The sequence below is a fragment of the Lissotriton vulgaris genome, chromosome 6 (assembly GCF_964263255.1).
Source record: "Lissotriton vulgaris chromosome 6, aLisVul1.2, whole genome shotgun sequence".
Lineage (NCBI taxonomy): Eukaryota > Metazoa > Chordata > Amphibia > Caudata > Salamandridae > Lissotriton > Lissotriton vulgaris.
The window spans coordinates 1,643,866,870-1,643,882,486 of record NC_141694.1 but is presented as its reverse complement, the minus strand read 5'-3'; the positions used below and the strand labels follow the sequence as shown (position 1 = coordinate 1,643,882,486).

The 15,617-nt window shown below is 44.4% G+C and overlaps 1 protein-coding gene across 2 annotated transcripts in view; it reads left to right on the top strand.

Annotated features, from left to right (window-relative positions):
- LOC147709244 (metastasis-associated protein MTA3-like) overlaps window positions 1–15,617 on the top strand; it is a 790,513-nt gene that overhangs the window by 439,713 nt on the left and 335,183 nt on the right. For both annotated transcript variants that reach the window (XM_086927807.1, XM_086927806.1), the window contains exon 14: window positions 6,350–6,572. In XM_086927807.1, coding sequence (XP_086783933.1) covers window positions 6,350–6,572 — 223 coding nt within the window. The remainder of the gene's footprint in view (window positions 1–6,349; window positions 6,573–15,617) is intronic.

The following is a 15,617-nucleotide window of genomic DNA, read 5'->3' as shown; positions in this document are numbered from 1 at the left end:
GGCGGGAAAAAAGTAGTTTGTATTGAAGACAGAAGGTCTTGCAGACAGCATATGCGCGCTGAGGCTCTACCTAAAAAGAGGGCTGGTTGTGTCAGTATGCAGCTGCCACAGGCCTATGTGATAACAGCACTGTGATGTTTCTGTTACTACTAAAACATACAAGTTGTAATACCTTTCATGTTTTGCTTCGGATCAATATGCAATCTATCATTGGATCTTTAGGGCGCAATTACAGATTTCTTATTAAAGATGAATTATTGTCCTAACATGCCAACATGGTTTGGTTTGACATGTCACCACTGAGGATTTGGAGGAAGGGAGCTCTTACGGCTCTGTTTTCATTTTTGCTGTTTCATATCCTTTGTCTTTCACCTTTCTCTTTTGATATTGTACATTTCATAACTCCCTCTCATCAAACCTTACCCCACTCACTTCTCTTTCTTTCTACCCTTCCTTTTATTCTTTTCTTTGTTCATGCCCAACAGTTCGGGAAAAAGAAAGGAGCACGGAGTACATAAGAAGACTGTCTCATACTATAAGTGTACATTTAACTATACCCCAGTTATCAGTGCTCCTAACCGGGGTACAAAGCCAGCATGGAAGCCATGTAACTTAGAGTGATCACAGCATGGAAGCCATGTAACGTAAAATGCCCACAGATCTTGACTGCTGTGATGCAGTCAAGATCTGTGGTTGGAGGTCACTGGCCAGGTCTAATGATTCACTAGGCTAAATAGGGAAGACTGCAGGATTTGAAAGGGGGCACATATGTTATGTGGCTGACGTAGCTTTAGGGGAAAAAGTCAACCTTTTATTAAAAACCATATTTCTGTGCTTGACAGTTGGGTAGAAAATCGTTGAGGCTGTAAGCCGCAGTTTTAAATAGCACAGGCATGCAAGTGGTCTAGTAATTTTTTTGAAAGTGGTAGTGGATAAAACTATCACTTTTACTGCTAATGTGTATGGATTCTGTTTTCTTTAATAGTTGTGTGCCTGACTAACAATATGCTATATTCGGGACAAACGTCAACTTTCTATTTGATTATTGGTATTCAACAAATTCCTTAATTTCATGTATTGTGTTTCCTGTATACCTCCTTAACACACTTTGGTTTTAGTTAGTGTGTTTTAATCAAGAGACTACGTGTCTGATTAACTTTGCAATTTAATATGTGTAATAATGCATAAAAGTGGAATCCGGATTGGGCATTCACAGCAAAAATGTATAGGCTATTTGTGATTGTAAAATGATTCCCGACAGCTTAACTCTTCTTTATTATGTTTATATTATATGTACAGTGTCTGCAATGGTTTGTATTAATTAAGGAAATTATTCACTCATTGAATAATGATCTAGTGAATAGGCATTGACAAAGCTAGTACGTCAGGTTTTATGTGCTAATGATTCTAGGTAGTGTGATGCTTGCATGTGAAACCACACGAAAACAATAGAAGAGAACCTGCTTACTCTTCAATGTATTCCAGGCTATAAAGGGTTAATCAAATTTCCACTGGTTAGTGTGCTCGTGGGTATCACCCTCTGCTTATGGGTGATGCAAAGTTAAACACCATATGCACAAATAGAAAACGACATGTGTGCCCTTAAGCACTACTTCAGGTACTGTAAGGAGTCCCCACTCTTACTAAATATTAATAAATGTTATTGTACTTTAATTGCATCTGTCTTAATAACCAAAATGTTCCAGTTTTCATGAATCATTCATTCATTTCGTTTCCACCGTATGACTAACTTCCAGGTGTGTAACCACTTCCTTCCTTAGTTTCTATCATTAACAAATAGCTGTGCAATACCGTGCTCCCCTGTGCTCCCAAGGCCAGACGCATTCATAAGGGATTACGCATATCGCGATAACCTACCCTGTGTAGGAATAATCAATGCTTTGTAGAAAAATGGAATGCATTGAATAAATGTTTTCTGGACTTGATACTGCTTATCATAGAGGAGTTATCTAAAATTATAGAAAAAACAATAAAGATATAGAACAAGTAACAGAGAAGGATGAATGGCATGCTAATCTTAATATATTTTCACAAGAACAAGGGAACCCAAAAGGTATATCATAGGGACCTTGGGCAGTATCAATTTACAAAAGACAATGGTCCCTATATGTGGACAGGATAGCAAAAAATAATAATCACACGCCTAATAAGTAGTATGTTTCTTCGTCCAGCCAGACACAAATTTTATTTTAAATGATCAAGTTCATAGAGGGAGTTTTAAGACAAAGATAACAAGTGGGCACAGCAGTGACCCACAACAAAGAAATGGCCAAAAAGGCAAAGCGAAAATCTGTCTGTATACTATTGTTCAGTGCTACAGACTCAATCTCTTAAACATAACCATACCATTGCATCAAACAATATAGCATTCATCATATTGCATATGGGGTTTTTTGTCGACGACGTTTCAATACCTTTTTAAATTATGACATCATCATCAGGACAAGAATTATCAGCATTATTGTTTTGTTCAACAATTATTAACACAATGCCTATTATCGCATTAATGTCGGTTTACTCGCTGGTTGCCTCGTTCTGGGTTATTGATGAGACACCGCTGGGCTATTGGCATTCTTTAAAAACAATTCCGGGGCTTCCATCAGGATTGTATGGAATCGCCAGGAGTGGAGCGCGATGGCTCGATTTGTATTGGCAGGAGCACTGTGGCTAATACGGCAGCCCGATAGGCATTGTGTTAATAATGGTGATTAATGGAAATGGTAGTGTACGCATAAAAATGGTAATACATCCCCACTTCTTCTGCTGGTGATTAATGAACATTCTGGAGAGCAATCAATTGTCTGTTAGTAGTTTTTAAATGCAGATGAACTGTATTGTATCTGGATAGCTCAGTGGGTTACTGCGTTTGTCACAGAGACCCATGTGTTACTTGCAGTTCAGAAGTTACAATCGTATCATAGGACAGTGACCTATGAACTGTCATCTAAGAGCTGCCTACAAACATGAATGGTATAGTTAGTACTTCGCAGTTTTTTGTTTTGTGATATAGTTAGAACTTCCCCAGTCTTTTGTTATTCTAATATTGCTAAAATGAGTATGTTTGGACAGATATAAATTTTTATCAGTAAAGTTGACGCCCATGGAATACTCTTTAAATCCTAAGGTTTTGTTTCCCCAGACCAAACCCTCTTAAAATATCCCACCCACCAGTATGGATGACATGTGATTCCTACACCTTGTAATCCTCATTGGTTTATGTGCCATTCCCTATAGACTGATTTACATACTTGTATGATTCATTGTCTCTGTATAATGTGTGTCTGGTGTAAAGTACTGACACACACAACACTGATATGAGTAGCACTATACAACAAATGAAATGCATATGAGAGAGGGGCTACGTAAAGATGAGTGGCACAGTTGGAGGGGGGCAGTGAGGGAATCTGAGGAGGAGGTAGTGGGAGGGGCTATGGAGCGATGAGGGGCACTGTTGGAGGGTAGTGGGAGGGGCTATGGAGCGATAAGGGGCACTGTTGGAGGGTGGCAGTGAGGGAGTCCGAGGAGGAGGTCATGAGGGGGAGTTGCTACGGAGAGATGAGGGGCACTTGTGGAGGGTGGCAGTGAGGGAATCCGAGGAAGAGGTCATGGGGTGGAGGGGGAGAGATGAGGGGCACTGGTGGAGGGTGGTAGTGAGTGAGTCAGCTGATGAGGTCATGAGTGGGAGGGGCTACAGAGGGGCTACAGAGAGATAAGGGGTACTGGTCTCCAAGGAGGCGGTCATGAGGGGGAGGGGCTATGGGGCTATGAGGGGCACTTGTGGTGTGAGGCAGTGAAGAAATTGGAGGAGGTCAATAGGGGGGTCATGGAGGGATGAGGGGCACTTTGGGAAGGTGGTAGTAAAGGTATTTAAGGAGAAAGAGGTTATTGGTGTGGCGCCAAATAAGACTTTCGCATCAGCGATAAAGGCGGGCCTGTCATGGCCTTTCTGTTTTTGTTTATTTAATTAGCAGTCAGGTCATAAGGGCTACTGTGGAGCATACTTTAAAGAGTGTGCTAATTGCATTTACTGCTATATTCAATGTTTTAAGTTTGAAGGTGATTTTATAATATTTTTACCGGGCAAAATGAAAGTGGAGCCCAATGGTGCCCAATATGGGGCTGGGGCCCAAGGTCAGCTGTGACATAATGTGCACTGGAGAGGAGTAGTGGATATTCAAGCCTGTAAGGGAGTGTGTTGCAGAGTCTGGGGTCAGGTGTAGGTAGTAACGAAGAGGGATTCTCCAGGAAGGCTCTCACAGAGGGAGCTCGAGAAGTGTCACTTGCCTGATACTCCCACCTCAGAAACCTCCTCTTCCCATCAAAGGAACATTACATGGAAAAAACACTTTTTGAGAGTGATAATATTTAGAAAAAGATTTGGAAAAGAGTGCATTTTACTGGGCCTTGCAAGACTAAGAAGAGACAAAGGAGGGCCCTGAAGGAGGCCTGCCCAGAAATATATGTAACAAATCGAGCCCGCAGTGGCCCACCCAAATGCACCCTTGGCCCACCCAAATAAAAATTCCTGGAGCCGGGCCTGGCACAAACACAGGTGTGAATGGGACAAATCTGGTTAGCGAGCTGGTGGTTGGCAGTGTGATTCAGCCTCTATGGTGGGCACAATGGGGCAGTGTGTATGCTGTATGGGCACTGGAGGTCACAGGGTTTTAACAGGTACTAGGGTGTTTCTCAACGAGACGCAGAGGACAGTCAAAGTTTAGGTAACCACCGGGTGTACAGGGGCACGAGCAGCAGTGCCCTTGTTTTGTCACCTCCTACTGCCACGGGCACTCACGATTGCATTCAGGTATGGTGTCTCTGCCGGGCAGCGCCAGCCCTCGAGGAGCTGGAAAAGAGTGCAGCAAGAGGGCATGTTTAGTTTTTTGTTTTTTTACTGAGGGCAGACTTCACCCAGCAAGGTTTCAAGGCGCTGCCCATAGATGAGTGTGAAAACTCCAGCCAGAAGTCAACCGTGTGTGGACTGGAACCGTACAAAGGGAATATTACTTACAAATGCACTCTGTCTTTACAGACCACCCCACTCTGTCAGATTCGTTTTGGATTATTATTTAGGAAGGAAAATGTCTATAATGCCTCACACACTTGCGATGAAAACATTGCCCTCCCTGTCTCCCTTGCCTCTTCAAATGCCCTAGTCCTGCCCCCTCATTAAGTTCCAGGCCCACGTTAAGAACCCCGTTTCCTGCGCCTAATTACGAGGGGACATCTAGCATACTCGACCTGTCATTTACTTGACCTTTGAACCGATCTCTCATTGTGTGGTCATTGGCAAATATTTTATTTTACAGTCACTTTGTTCTTCATTCTCACATAAGTGCATCTTCAAATATGTGAGTACAGCATTTCTGCTGTACAACACCTTTTTTGTTTGTTGAAATAGACTAAATGTTTGCTGCATGTGTAATAAGAATTGAGCCCACGTATAGGGTGCACATGATCACTGACTTGCATGTTAGTTTACTGATAGCATTTCCATCGGGGCAGGAGTGTTTCTCAGTTCATGTTTAAGCACTCACTGTTAGAACTGGGGATCTCTAGTTGGCCGAGGTAGGTACCTTTGTCCAAGTAAGGACCCTGCTTCTAGTTAGGGTAAGGGGATACACACTTTCGATAACACCTGGTAGCTTGGCACGAGCGGACAGGCTTATCCCCAAAGCACGATAGATTAAAAAAAAATCAAATCTGGAATTTTCAGTGATCTGACCACCGAAGGCCCTGCTTTTATATTAAAAACAGAGCTTTGGACCATATCACCCCGCTGAAAGGCAATATTTTTCTACATGTGTTCCCAAACCTGGTGTGTCATGCAGTTTGGGACTTACTTTCCCTCCATATTAAACAAAAGTAGATGTTTCAGCACCCAGGCTAATATGCTGCACTGCTAAATACATATAAGGTCCCAAAGGTGAGACCGATGCATTGCAAATGCTTGTCATTCAGTGTCCTCCAACCCGTTCCCTGATAGGCGCCCATCAACCAGGATGTGGGAGGCGCCCATCATGGACAGCCACCCTCCAGCTTTGTCCTTTCCCTTGCTTCACCGTTAATTACAGTATCCTTTGATATTCTTGAACACAGCATCCAGTGCTACAGGTACAATGCAAGAAATCTAGTCCGGGGTGACCCGAGTATGCTTTCCTATATATTCTTCCTTCAAATATTCTATGCAACTGTATTTATTAAGAAGACAATAATAAAATACATATCTTTAAAAAATACTCACAAAAATTGGTTTAGAAAAAAGTGAAAGTTGTAGTATAAATTTGATTTGCTTTTATTGAAATGACCAACTGTGTTTTTATTACAGGAATCCCGCGTTCGAGGCCATATGTCACGGCAGGCAACCCAAGGGATGCCAATCCGGAACACTGGCAGTCCAAAGTCGGCAGTAAAGGCCCGCCAGGCTTTCTTTCTTCATACGACAAACTTAACAAAACTTGCACGACAGGTCTGCAAAAATACACTGCGGTTACGGCAAGCAGCACGACGACCTTCTGTCCCCATAAACTGTGCTGCCATTAGGGCAGAATGTAAGCTGGTTTTACCTTTCTAGCTTTATGTGGCTGTGCCTCCAATCATTGTCTGTCTTTTTTTGTTTGCAATAAACATTCCTTGTCTACAACCTTTTTGTTTTAAATATTTTCTTCAAATTCACATTTTATCATGTTCGTTCCGGTATCTACACCTTTAAACGTTGATGCTTGTGTAGAAACTTTAAGCCAGTAGGAAGAATGACAGTAGTTAACATGAAGACTACAAAATGTGTCTCCTTCTCATCATCACAGTTACCTCGTTTATTGCAATACGAACATGTATCATTGGCAGCACAATATGTACAATTTCAAAACTGTGTGAGTATAGCATCTGTATTTCTGGTATTTATGATGAAATACAAGTATGCATGTAAATTAGCAATTTTAAAAGACCTATATATTTATATATTTAATTCTACTCAAAATTATTTATAAATGTGATTAGTTAATGTTTAATTACCAGAAGGTTGGCGTGTGCACGTGTTATTACCATCATTTGTGTTATACAATTTTTCACAACGTTTTATATTTTAAGCATTATCATGCATGCCTTTTATATTTCGATTTTTTTTGTCTCATCTATATCCTTAAGTTAATACAAACTCATTTGCCATTCTAAGGTAGAGGGTACAATGCTTATATAAGCTACCTGCTAAACAAAGCATTGCTACCTTGCATACCTACCGGGACTATCTGGGAAGGACAACAGTTCTAAATGCATATACGTATGTGATCAAAAGGTTTTCTATTCTATAACTTCCTGATTTTATCATGTAAAACAGCACTTTGGCTTTTTTTAGAATTAATGTGGTAGCATAATTCATTAGACCTCTTGTAGCATCTCATTATTTAGCCCAAAAGCTCTGTTTGTTTGTAATTTAATATCCATGGAAACTTAATGAAGACCATGAAACGTATGCATTCTAATTTATGGTCTATTAAAAGCAGTCTTGAAGGACAGCTGAATTGCCTAGGGGAGCCCAATAAATCCTATTCTAAAGTACAATCCGCTTTCAAAACAAAAGAGACCTACGGCATTTCAATTTACAGCCTGCATTCCATAATATAACCCACGTTCCTAGTTAAAACCTTAAATTCCATGTACAAGCCTCAGTCAAAATTTGGTTACGTTTAGATAACACACTGCAAGTTTAAATGCACTTTTATAATACGAATCCTCCAAATTAGAACTTACATTTGACATCTCACCTGCATTCCTAATGAACACCATCTTCCAAATGAAAACCTTCTGGACATTTTGTTTGCGCTTCCCCAATGATATCTTATTATTCTAGAGTTACCCTACTAACTACAATCAATCAATCAATACATTTGTATAGCACGCTACTCACCCGTGAGGGTCTCAAGGCGCTGAAGGGAGGAGGAGGAGGAGGGGGAGGGGGTGGCCGCTACTGCTCGAACAGCCAGGTCTTGAGGTGTTTCCTGAAGGTGAGATGGTCCTGGGTCAGTCGTAGGTGTGCAGGGAGAGTGTTCCATGTCTTCGCTGCCAGGTAGGAGAACGATCTCCCTCCGGTGGTGGTTCTGCGAATCCGTGGGGCGAGGGCGAGGCTGGTGGAGGGGAGCTGGCAGGTGGGGGTGTAGAACGAAAGGCGGTTGTTGAGGTATTCGGGGCCCATGTTGTGGAGCGCTTTGTGTGCGTGGGTGATCAGCCTGAACGTAATCCTCTTGCTGAAGGGGAGCCAGTGCAGGTTTCTCAGGTGGGCGGATATGTGGCTGTGGCGAAGGATGTCGAGGATGAGTCGTGCGGAGGCGTTCTGTATGCGCTGGAGGCGTTTCTGAAGTTTGGCTGTAGTACCTGCGTATAGGGCGTTCCCATAGTCCGGTCGGCTGGTGACGAGGGCCTGGGTGACTGTCTTTCTGGTTTCGGTGGGGATCCACCGGAAGATCTTTCGGAGCATGCGCAGGGTGTTAAAACATGAGGACGAGACTGCGTTGACTTGCTTGGTCATCGTGAGAGAGGAGTCCAGGATGAATCCCAGGTTGCGTGCGTGGTCCGTGGGTGTCGGAGCGGTGCCCAGTGTCGTGGGCCACCAGGAGTCGTCCCAGGCGGATGGGGATTGTCCTAGGATGAGGACCTCCGTCTTGTCCGAGTTGAGCTTCAGACGGCTGTGCTTCATCCATTCTGCGACATCTTTCATTCTGTCCTGGAAGTTGGCTTTGGCGGTGAGAGGGTCTTTGGTGAGGGAGAGTATCAGTTGGGTGTCGTCGGCGTAGGAGATGATGTTGCTGTTGTGTTTGGTTGCAATGGCGGCGAGGGGGCTCATGTAGATATTGAAGAGGGTTGGGCTGAGGACCCCTGGGGTACGCCGCAGATTATCTTTGTGGCCTCGGAGCGGAAGAGAGGGAGGCGGACTCTCTGGGTTCTGTCGGAGAGGAACAATGTGATCCAGTCCAGGCCCTTTCCTTGGATCCCAGTGTTGTGGAGGCGGGTTATTAGGGTGCGGTGGCAGATTGTATCAAAGGCTGCTGAGAGGTCCAGGAGGATGAAAGCGTCTGTCGCTCCGTTGTCCATCAGGGTCCTGATGTCATCGGTGGCTCGATGAGGGCGGGCTCGGTGCTGTGGTTGGGTCGAAAACTGGACTGGGATGGGTCGAGCGAGTTGTTTTCTTCGAGAAATGCAGTCAGCTGTTTATTGACGGTCTTCTCAATGACTTTAGCTGGGAAGGGGAGGAGAGAGATGGGGCGGAAGTTCTTGAGGTCCGTTGTTGGTTTCTTCAGAAGGGCGTTGATTTCTGCGTGTTTCCCGCTTTCAGGGAAGGTGGCTGGCGTGAAGGAGCTGTTAATGACGTTCCGGAGGTGGGGGGCGATGATGATGTCGGCTTTGTTGAAGATATGATGAGGGTATGGGTCGGAGGGGGAGCCCTCTACCCCATCCCTACTGATCCCGCATTTGCAGATTGTTAGAAGTAATCCAGTGGCCACACCACCTGCAACTAGCTGAATTCCGAGGGAGTCAAAAAGTAACAGCTGAATTTTGTTTCAGTACTGCTGACCAACCCTTTGACAAACCTTACCGTGACTGATCGGGTGATGTAAGCCCAAGGCAAAAATCTCTGTTCAATCCATACTTGGTGAACAGGCGCAAGCCCAAGGTAAGCATAGTCCAATAAAAGCAATACACTAAAGCTCCTTCCTACCCAACCCCAAAATGTGGAAACAGCCATCCTCCTGGGAAGCTGAAATCTTCTGGATACACATATTAAAGTTGGAACCAGACTACTCTTAATTCATCAGAGTAATAACCATTTGATCCTCATCATTTTATTTAATATTCAAAAAAAGTTAAAACCTACAGCCACCTTGATCTCGGTCTTTAAGCAGACAGCTTACCTTGTACTCCCTGGACTTTCACCCAATCTGGATATTTTTTGTATTTTCCAATTACTATCCGTTTCTTCATAAGGCTCTTATATAGCTATATGTAGGCTGCCCCTCCACTTCATATAGGTCCACACACCTTACCTTCAAGATGTTCTTCAATTCCTAACCCCCGACATACATTTAGCCACAGGCATGTACAAAGAACGCTATGAAAAGGTGTTCATATTGAAAACTTGATGCAAATCAATACCAACTTCACACTTGTTAGATCAGTTTCCACTATGTCTGAGCTACACTGTGCGCTCTCAACAACTTGAGAATAGCACAAGCACGTCTGTGAAATCCTTAGCACAGATTGCATAACAAATATCCTCAAAGAAAAACCACATAAAAATGGCAGACGCATTGTGATATTCACAAGCAGGTGGTACTGTGATACTAAGAGCGCCAATTAATTTACTTCCTTTAAGCTGCGGTCAATCAAAGTCAAATAGTAACACCGTAAAACCTGGTGTTACCTTAATATATTACCTAGTGGTGGTCACCGCTGGTTGGGTATAGTCAGGCCCACGTTTCCACAAGAAATGTTTTTTTTATTTGGCGCGTTTGACAAATCTTTTTGAAACTTCCCCAAAAATCCACCTCAGTTTAAACATGGAAATTTCAGGTGATCCATCGCTACAGCCAAACCAGCTGAATGAAATTACACCATATTTGGCAGAAAGCTAGATCTTGAGCAAGACAGTGTGCATTTTGTGATTGGTGTAAATCCGTTCAGTAGTTTTTGAGACATTATCGTTCAAATCTTATGTATATTTCACGGCACGGAGGCTCAGGAGACCAGACAGATCACGAGTTAAGATTTGATTCCTGCCACAGCATTAACAAGCCATTTTAATACTCAGGCACTCAGTCCCCTGTCCTGGAGAGAAAAAAAGCACAGGTTTTTGGGGTAATTACTTGGGTTGTTTTTTTTGCAGTGTCAGTGGATCTGCGGAATACCACAGATCCAGAGCTAAATGGAAAAAAACTGTCTCCTACCATTTTCTATTTTGAGCCCTCAGAGGTGGGCCATGGCCGGCGGGTCAGCCCATTTTATATTAAATGGGCGGGGAGCATCTGGTCCCTCTCCAGAACTATTTTTTGGTCCTGGGCACCGCATCCCCCAGGGCTGAGGCATGTTTACGGGGAGGGATAAGTGCACTCCCCCTTCCCAATCCACAAAATGGCCCGTAGACTTCCTTCCTCAAGGCCTAAGCGTTTTTGGGGGGAGGAGCGTGGTAGGCATGGAAGGGCCCTAGAGACCGCATTTCCTGGGGGCTGTTTTTCTTTTCTGGAAATGTGGGCATGGGGGCCCCTCTCCATAAGGAACCTTGGGGACCCAGGCACTCCATACCCTAGAGTCAAAGCATTTTGGGGGGCAGAAGGGTGTGGCACTCCCCAATCCGAGCTATCCTACAGCCCAGGGACCCTATCCTTCAATTCCCAACTACCAACGGTGTCCCGGAAACCTCATTTAATCAGACTCTGCTGGTCCCTGCCTAGAAGAGCACGGGTAAGAAGAACTTCAACTCTCTGCCCACGCTCTTGCAGGCAGTGAACATAGGTTTCCCCACGCGCGGAGGGAGCAGACAGAAAAGCTGCTCCCAGCCAGGAGGAGCAAAGCCTGCTCTTGCTGGTACCTGAGTTGTGTGCTGGCAGAGAAGCCAGCAGAACCAAAGGAGCCATCTGCCCCCCGTGGCTCTGAAAATTTTGGGGGCCACTGGTAGGACCTTGGTACACATATAAAAATAAATGTTGCAGGCTCCAGTCGTACTCCACAATGAGTGCAGGCTGAGGAGCTGGTCGGTCAGAGGGAGTATTGGGGCTTCCTCTGCAGCCCCGAGAAATTCAGCAACCTCTGGGTGCCTTAGTAGGACCTGGGACAACCCAAACATTTTACTTTAAAAAGGGAAAGGAATAATAAATGAGCGGCCAGAGTCGCTCATTTATTATTCTCTGCTCCTAAGCAGGGAGTGCCCCGTAATGCTCTGTGAGGGCTTTTGATATTTTTCGATCCTGGTGGTGCCCTTAAAAGTGTTAGGAGCACTACCAATTATTTCAACAGGATGAAAGGCAACACACTGCCAAATCAACTTGGTTAAAGTATCAGCCCATTATCCAAATAATATACAATTTAATCCATGGTTCTCAGTTTTGATAAATCAAATTTGTAATTTTATTATTCCTTTTTTTTCCCTTCTTATCACACTTGATTATTCATAAACAATGCCCTACACACACGGGCTTCTTGAGGGCATCGCAACTCGTGTATCAAAAATCCAATTCCTTGTACAGAGCAAGCTAAGCAGCTAGTCACGTCCTTCACGTTTTGTTGCGTACTTCCATATGCCTTCCAACAGCTGTCCACGATCCACTTATTTGTTTTCAATAACTATTTAGTAATTTGAAGAGCTGTGTATGTTCCTTCTCAGCCAAAGGTTCACATGTCTGTTTAAGGACTATGATCAAATAAGCAAGAGTACATTCTTTGGCAGCACCATCCCGATCTGCTGCGTCCTGTTCGCAAATTAGAATGCGGCAGACCGAAAGTGCACACCTTTAGAAACCATCTAATCTCATCAGCCAGTTTGGCCCAGCAATCGATCAATGCCTCCTGTTTGTTGGCCTGTTACACTCATGCCCTTTGGGACTCAGTAAACAAAACAGGTGATGGACCGAATGTGGATCAATGTCACACATTCACCCCAGTCCAAAGATCTGGGCCCAAATCAATCGTTTTTTTGCACTCCACACCACCCTGGGTTAGACAATGGCAATATGCAAATCAGCTCTGACCCTGTGCCCCATGGGAACAGTCCAGTCCGAACTACAAAAGCCATGTCCTTCCCAGAACGGAATCAAGCATCCGAGGACCGGACCGGTTTCGAGGTAACACCTCTCATCAGCCCGGCTAGCTTGACTCCAGTGGTGTGGAGTGCCTGGGACCCACGTCTGAGCATCCCCAGCGCACTTATGGCGCATTTGCAAACAAAACAGGTGATGGACCGAATGTGGATCAATGTCACACATTCACCCCAGTCCAAAGATCTGGGCCCAAATCCATCGTTTTTTTGCACTCCACACCACCCTGGGTTAGACAATGGCGATATGCAAATCAGCTCTGACCCTGTGCCCCATGGGAACAGTCCAGTCCGAACTACAAAAGCCATGTCCTTCCCAGAACGGAATCCAGCATCCGAGGACCGGACCGGTTTCGAGGTAACACCTCTCATCAGCCCGGCTAGCTTGACTCCAGTGGTGTGGAGTGCCTGGGGCCCACGTCTGAGCATCCCCAGCGCACTTATGGCGAATTTGCAAACAAAACAGGTGATGGACCGAATGTGGATCAATGTCACACATTCACCCCAGTCCAAAGATCTGGGCCCAAATCCATCGTTTTTTTGAACTCCACACCACCCTGGGTTAGACAATGGCGATATGCAAATCAGCTCTGACCCTGTGCCCCATGGGAACAGTCCAGTCCGAACTACAAAAGCCATGTCCTTCCCAGAACGAAATCAAGCATCCGAGGACCGGACCGGTTTCGAGGTAACACCTCATCAGCCCGGCTAGCTTGACTCCAGTGGTGTGGAGTGCCTGGGAATGGCAGTTACACCAGCAGTGGTGATTGGACTGAATTACAGGGAAGCTGTTGAATAGCATGTACACGCGTTTGGTTTAGCCAACAAGGAGGGTGATGTGACATTCATAGTATGTTCAAATGCAGGACTACCAAATGAAGTATTTTGTTTATGGGTAACTTTCCTAGCAGTTGATGCAGTCTCTACTCATTTTCATGAGTGTAGTTCAGCAGCAGCACCAGTGGCTTATAGATTATCATTAACATACAAGGAACATGAAAACGCCTTCCACACAAGCACAGACATGTCAGGCTAGATCCCTTAATCAATGACGAACCTACATGGCCGATACTGACAGGTTTAACACCATAGCCAACGCCAGCTAATCTCACAGTTCAAGAGGTAGTAGCAGTAATAAATGAAGCAATTGACATTTACAGGAAACTGAGACAATATATCTACAGAACATTAAGTGGAATTCAACCAATAGATGTTGCACTTGCAGCAGGACAGGCTGCAGGGGAGTCATCACTCCTCACAGTTAATGCAATCGTGGGTAAGAAGCCGTTTTTTCATGTAAAATTAATTTTCTGGATTGCGCAAAAAACGAATCGGTAAGAAGCAGTGTATCCGCAGACCACACCTGAAGATAATTAGACATTAGGTCTACTGCCACCCATTGCGGAATGTGCAACATGGTGAAATATTTTCACATGCTTGTATACTCCCACACATGGGATGCCATCCCTAGGAGTATTACCAGTTGTTAAACAGCAGGTTTAGCCAGAATATGGAGCAGCACTTGCCCTAGATTAAGGGATGACACCGATTGTGAATTTTGCAAGTTTCCTCCATTATTCTGGGTCATATTTTCAGTGAAGCGGCACAGCTGGCCATATGCCCGAGGCTTATAGCACAGCCCCAGTCCAAGACAGGGAACGCAGTTTACCTAATATCATTGCTGGAACATTAGACTTCAGTGGGCTGGGATAGCCAAGGTTTAAAAGCATCGAAACCACAGATTAAGAGCATGAGCGAAAAAGAGGGCACATTTAAAGACCTAACGCAGCCACAGTCTGAAAAACAGAAAGAGTTTCAAGGACCGCGAAGAGGCTGGTGGAGAAATAAAATAAAGGCTGGACCTCTTCCACGGCAGGAGTCCAGCAAGGGTGATTGTCTCAGAGATGGGGACAAGCTAGAGAACCACATCGGTACACTGATATGAGTTCTCCCCGTTCTTTTCCGGAGTCGGAAGGAAAGAAGCTTGAAAGAGGGGGTCATGAGCAGTCTAAACAACCAGAAGCAGAAGGGGGAATCTAAACTATTTTCTGATTTTAAAACACAAAAAGAAGACTGAGCTGCAGGTGCTATAAAACAAGTTACATGGGCTTCTACTGATGGATTTTAGGGCTGGTTTATTGTGTTTGTGTCTCTTCCAGTTGAGGCCTAATCTTGCTTCTTAGTCCTGTTCCACTGAAATCCTTTAAGTGAGCTTCTTCAGTGGAAGCCCATGTGGACTGCGTTGCAGGCATCCAGGACCAGTGATATGACCTTTTTCACTTGGGTCCAGATGTACATTGTTTTGGCTTTGCATTTTCCAAATAGCAAATCTGTGCTATTCACTATTTGGCAAACGCAGACACCCATGTACCAATGTGTCTTTGACACATTTTGCGATTCCCAGTATGTCGCAAATAGACCTACCTCCTTAATATTCATGAGGTAGGTCTCGGTTTGCGACCCATTGGCAGTCGCTAAATTGACAGGGATGGTGGTCTGCTGGGGTCAGCAGACCACCATGTCTGTGATTTACTTTTTAACACCATGGCTGCTAAGGCTTTTCCCCCCCTGTGCTGGTTTATTGAGTTTCCCATTGTTCATGACGAGCTCAGCTCGTCATGAGCGTCGAAGGTGATAATAAAGCATTTTTATTTATTGCAGCCCGTTTTTCTTGAAGGAAAACGGGATAGGTTTCAAAAATGCAAATAATTTCCTTTTCATTTTTCCACAGTAGGTTTTACTCCATGGGACCACTGCCTGCTCTTAAAAAATGTTTTTATCAACATTCACAAAGGGG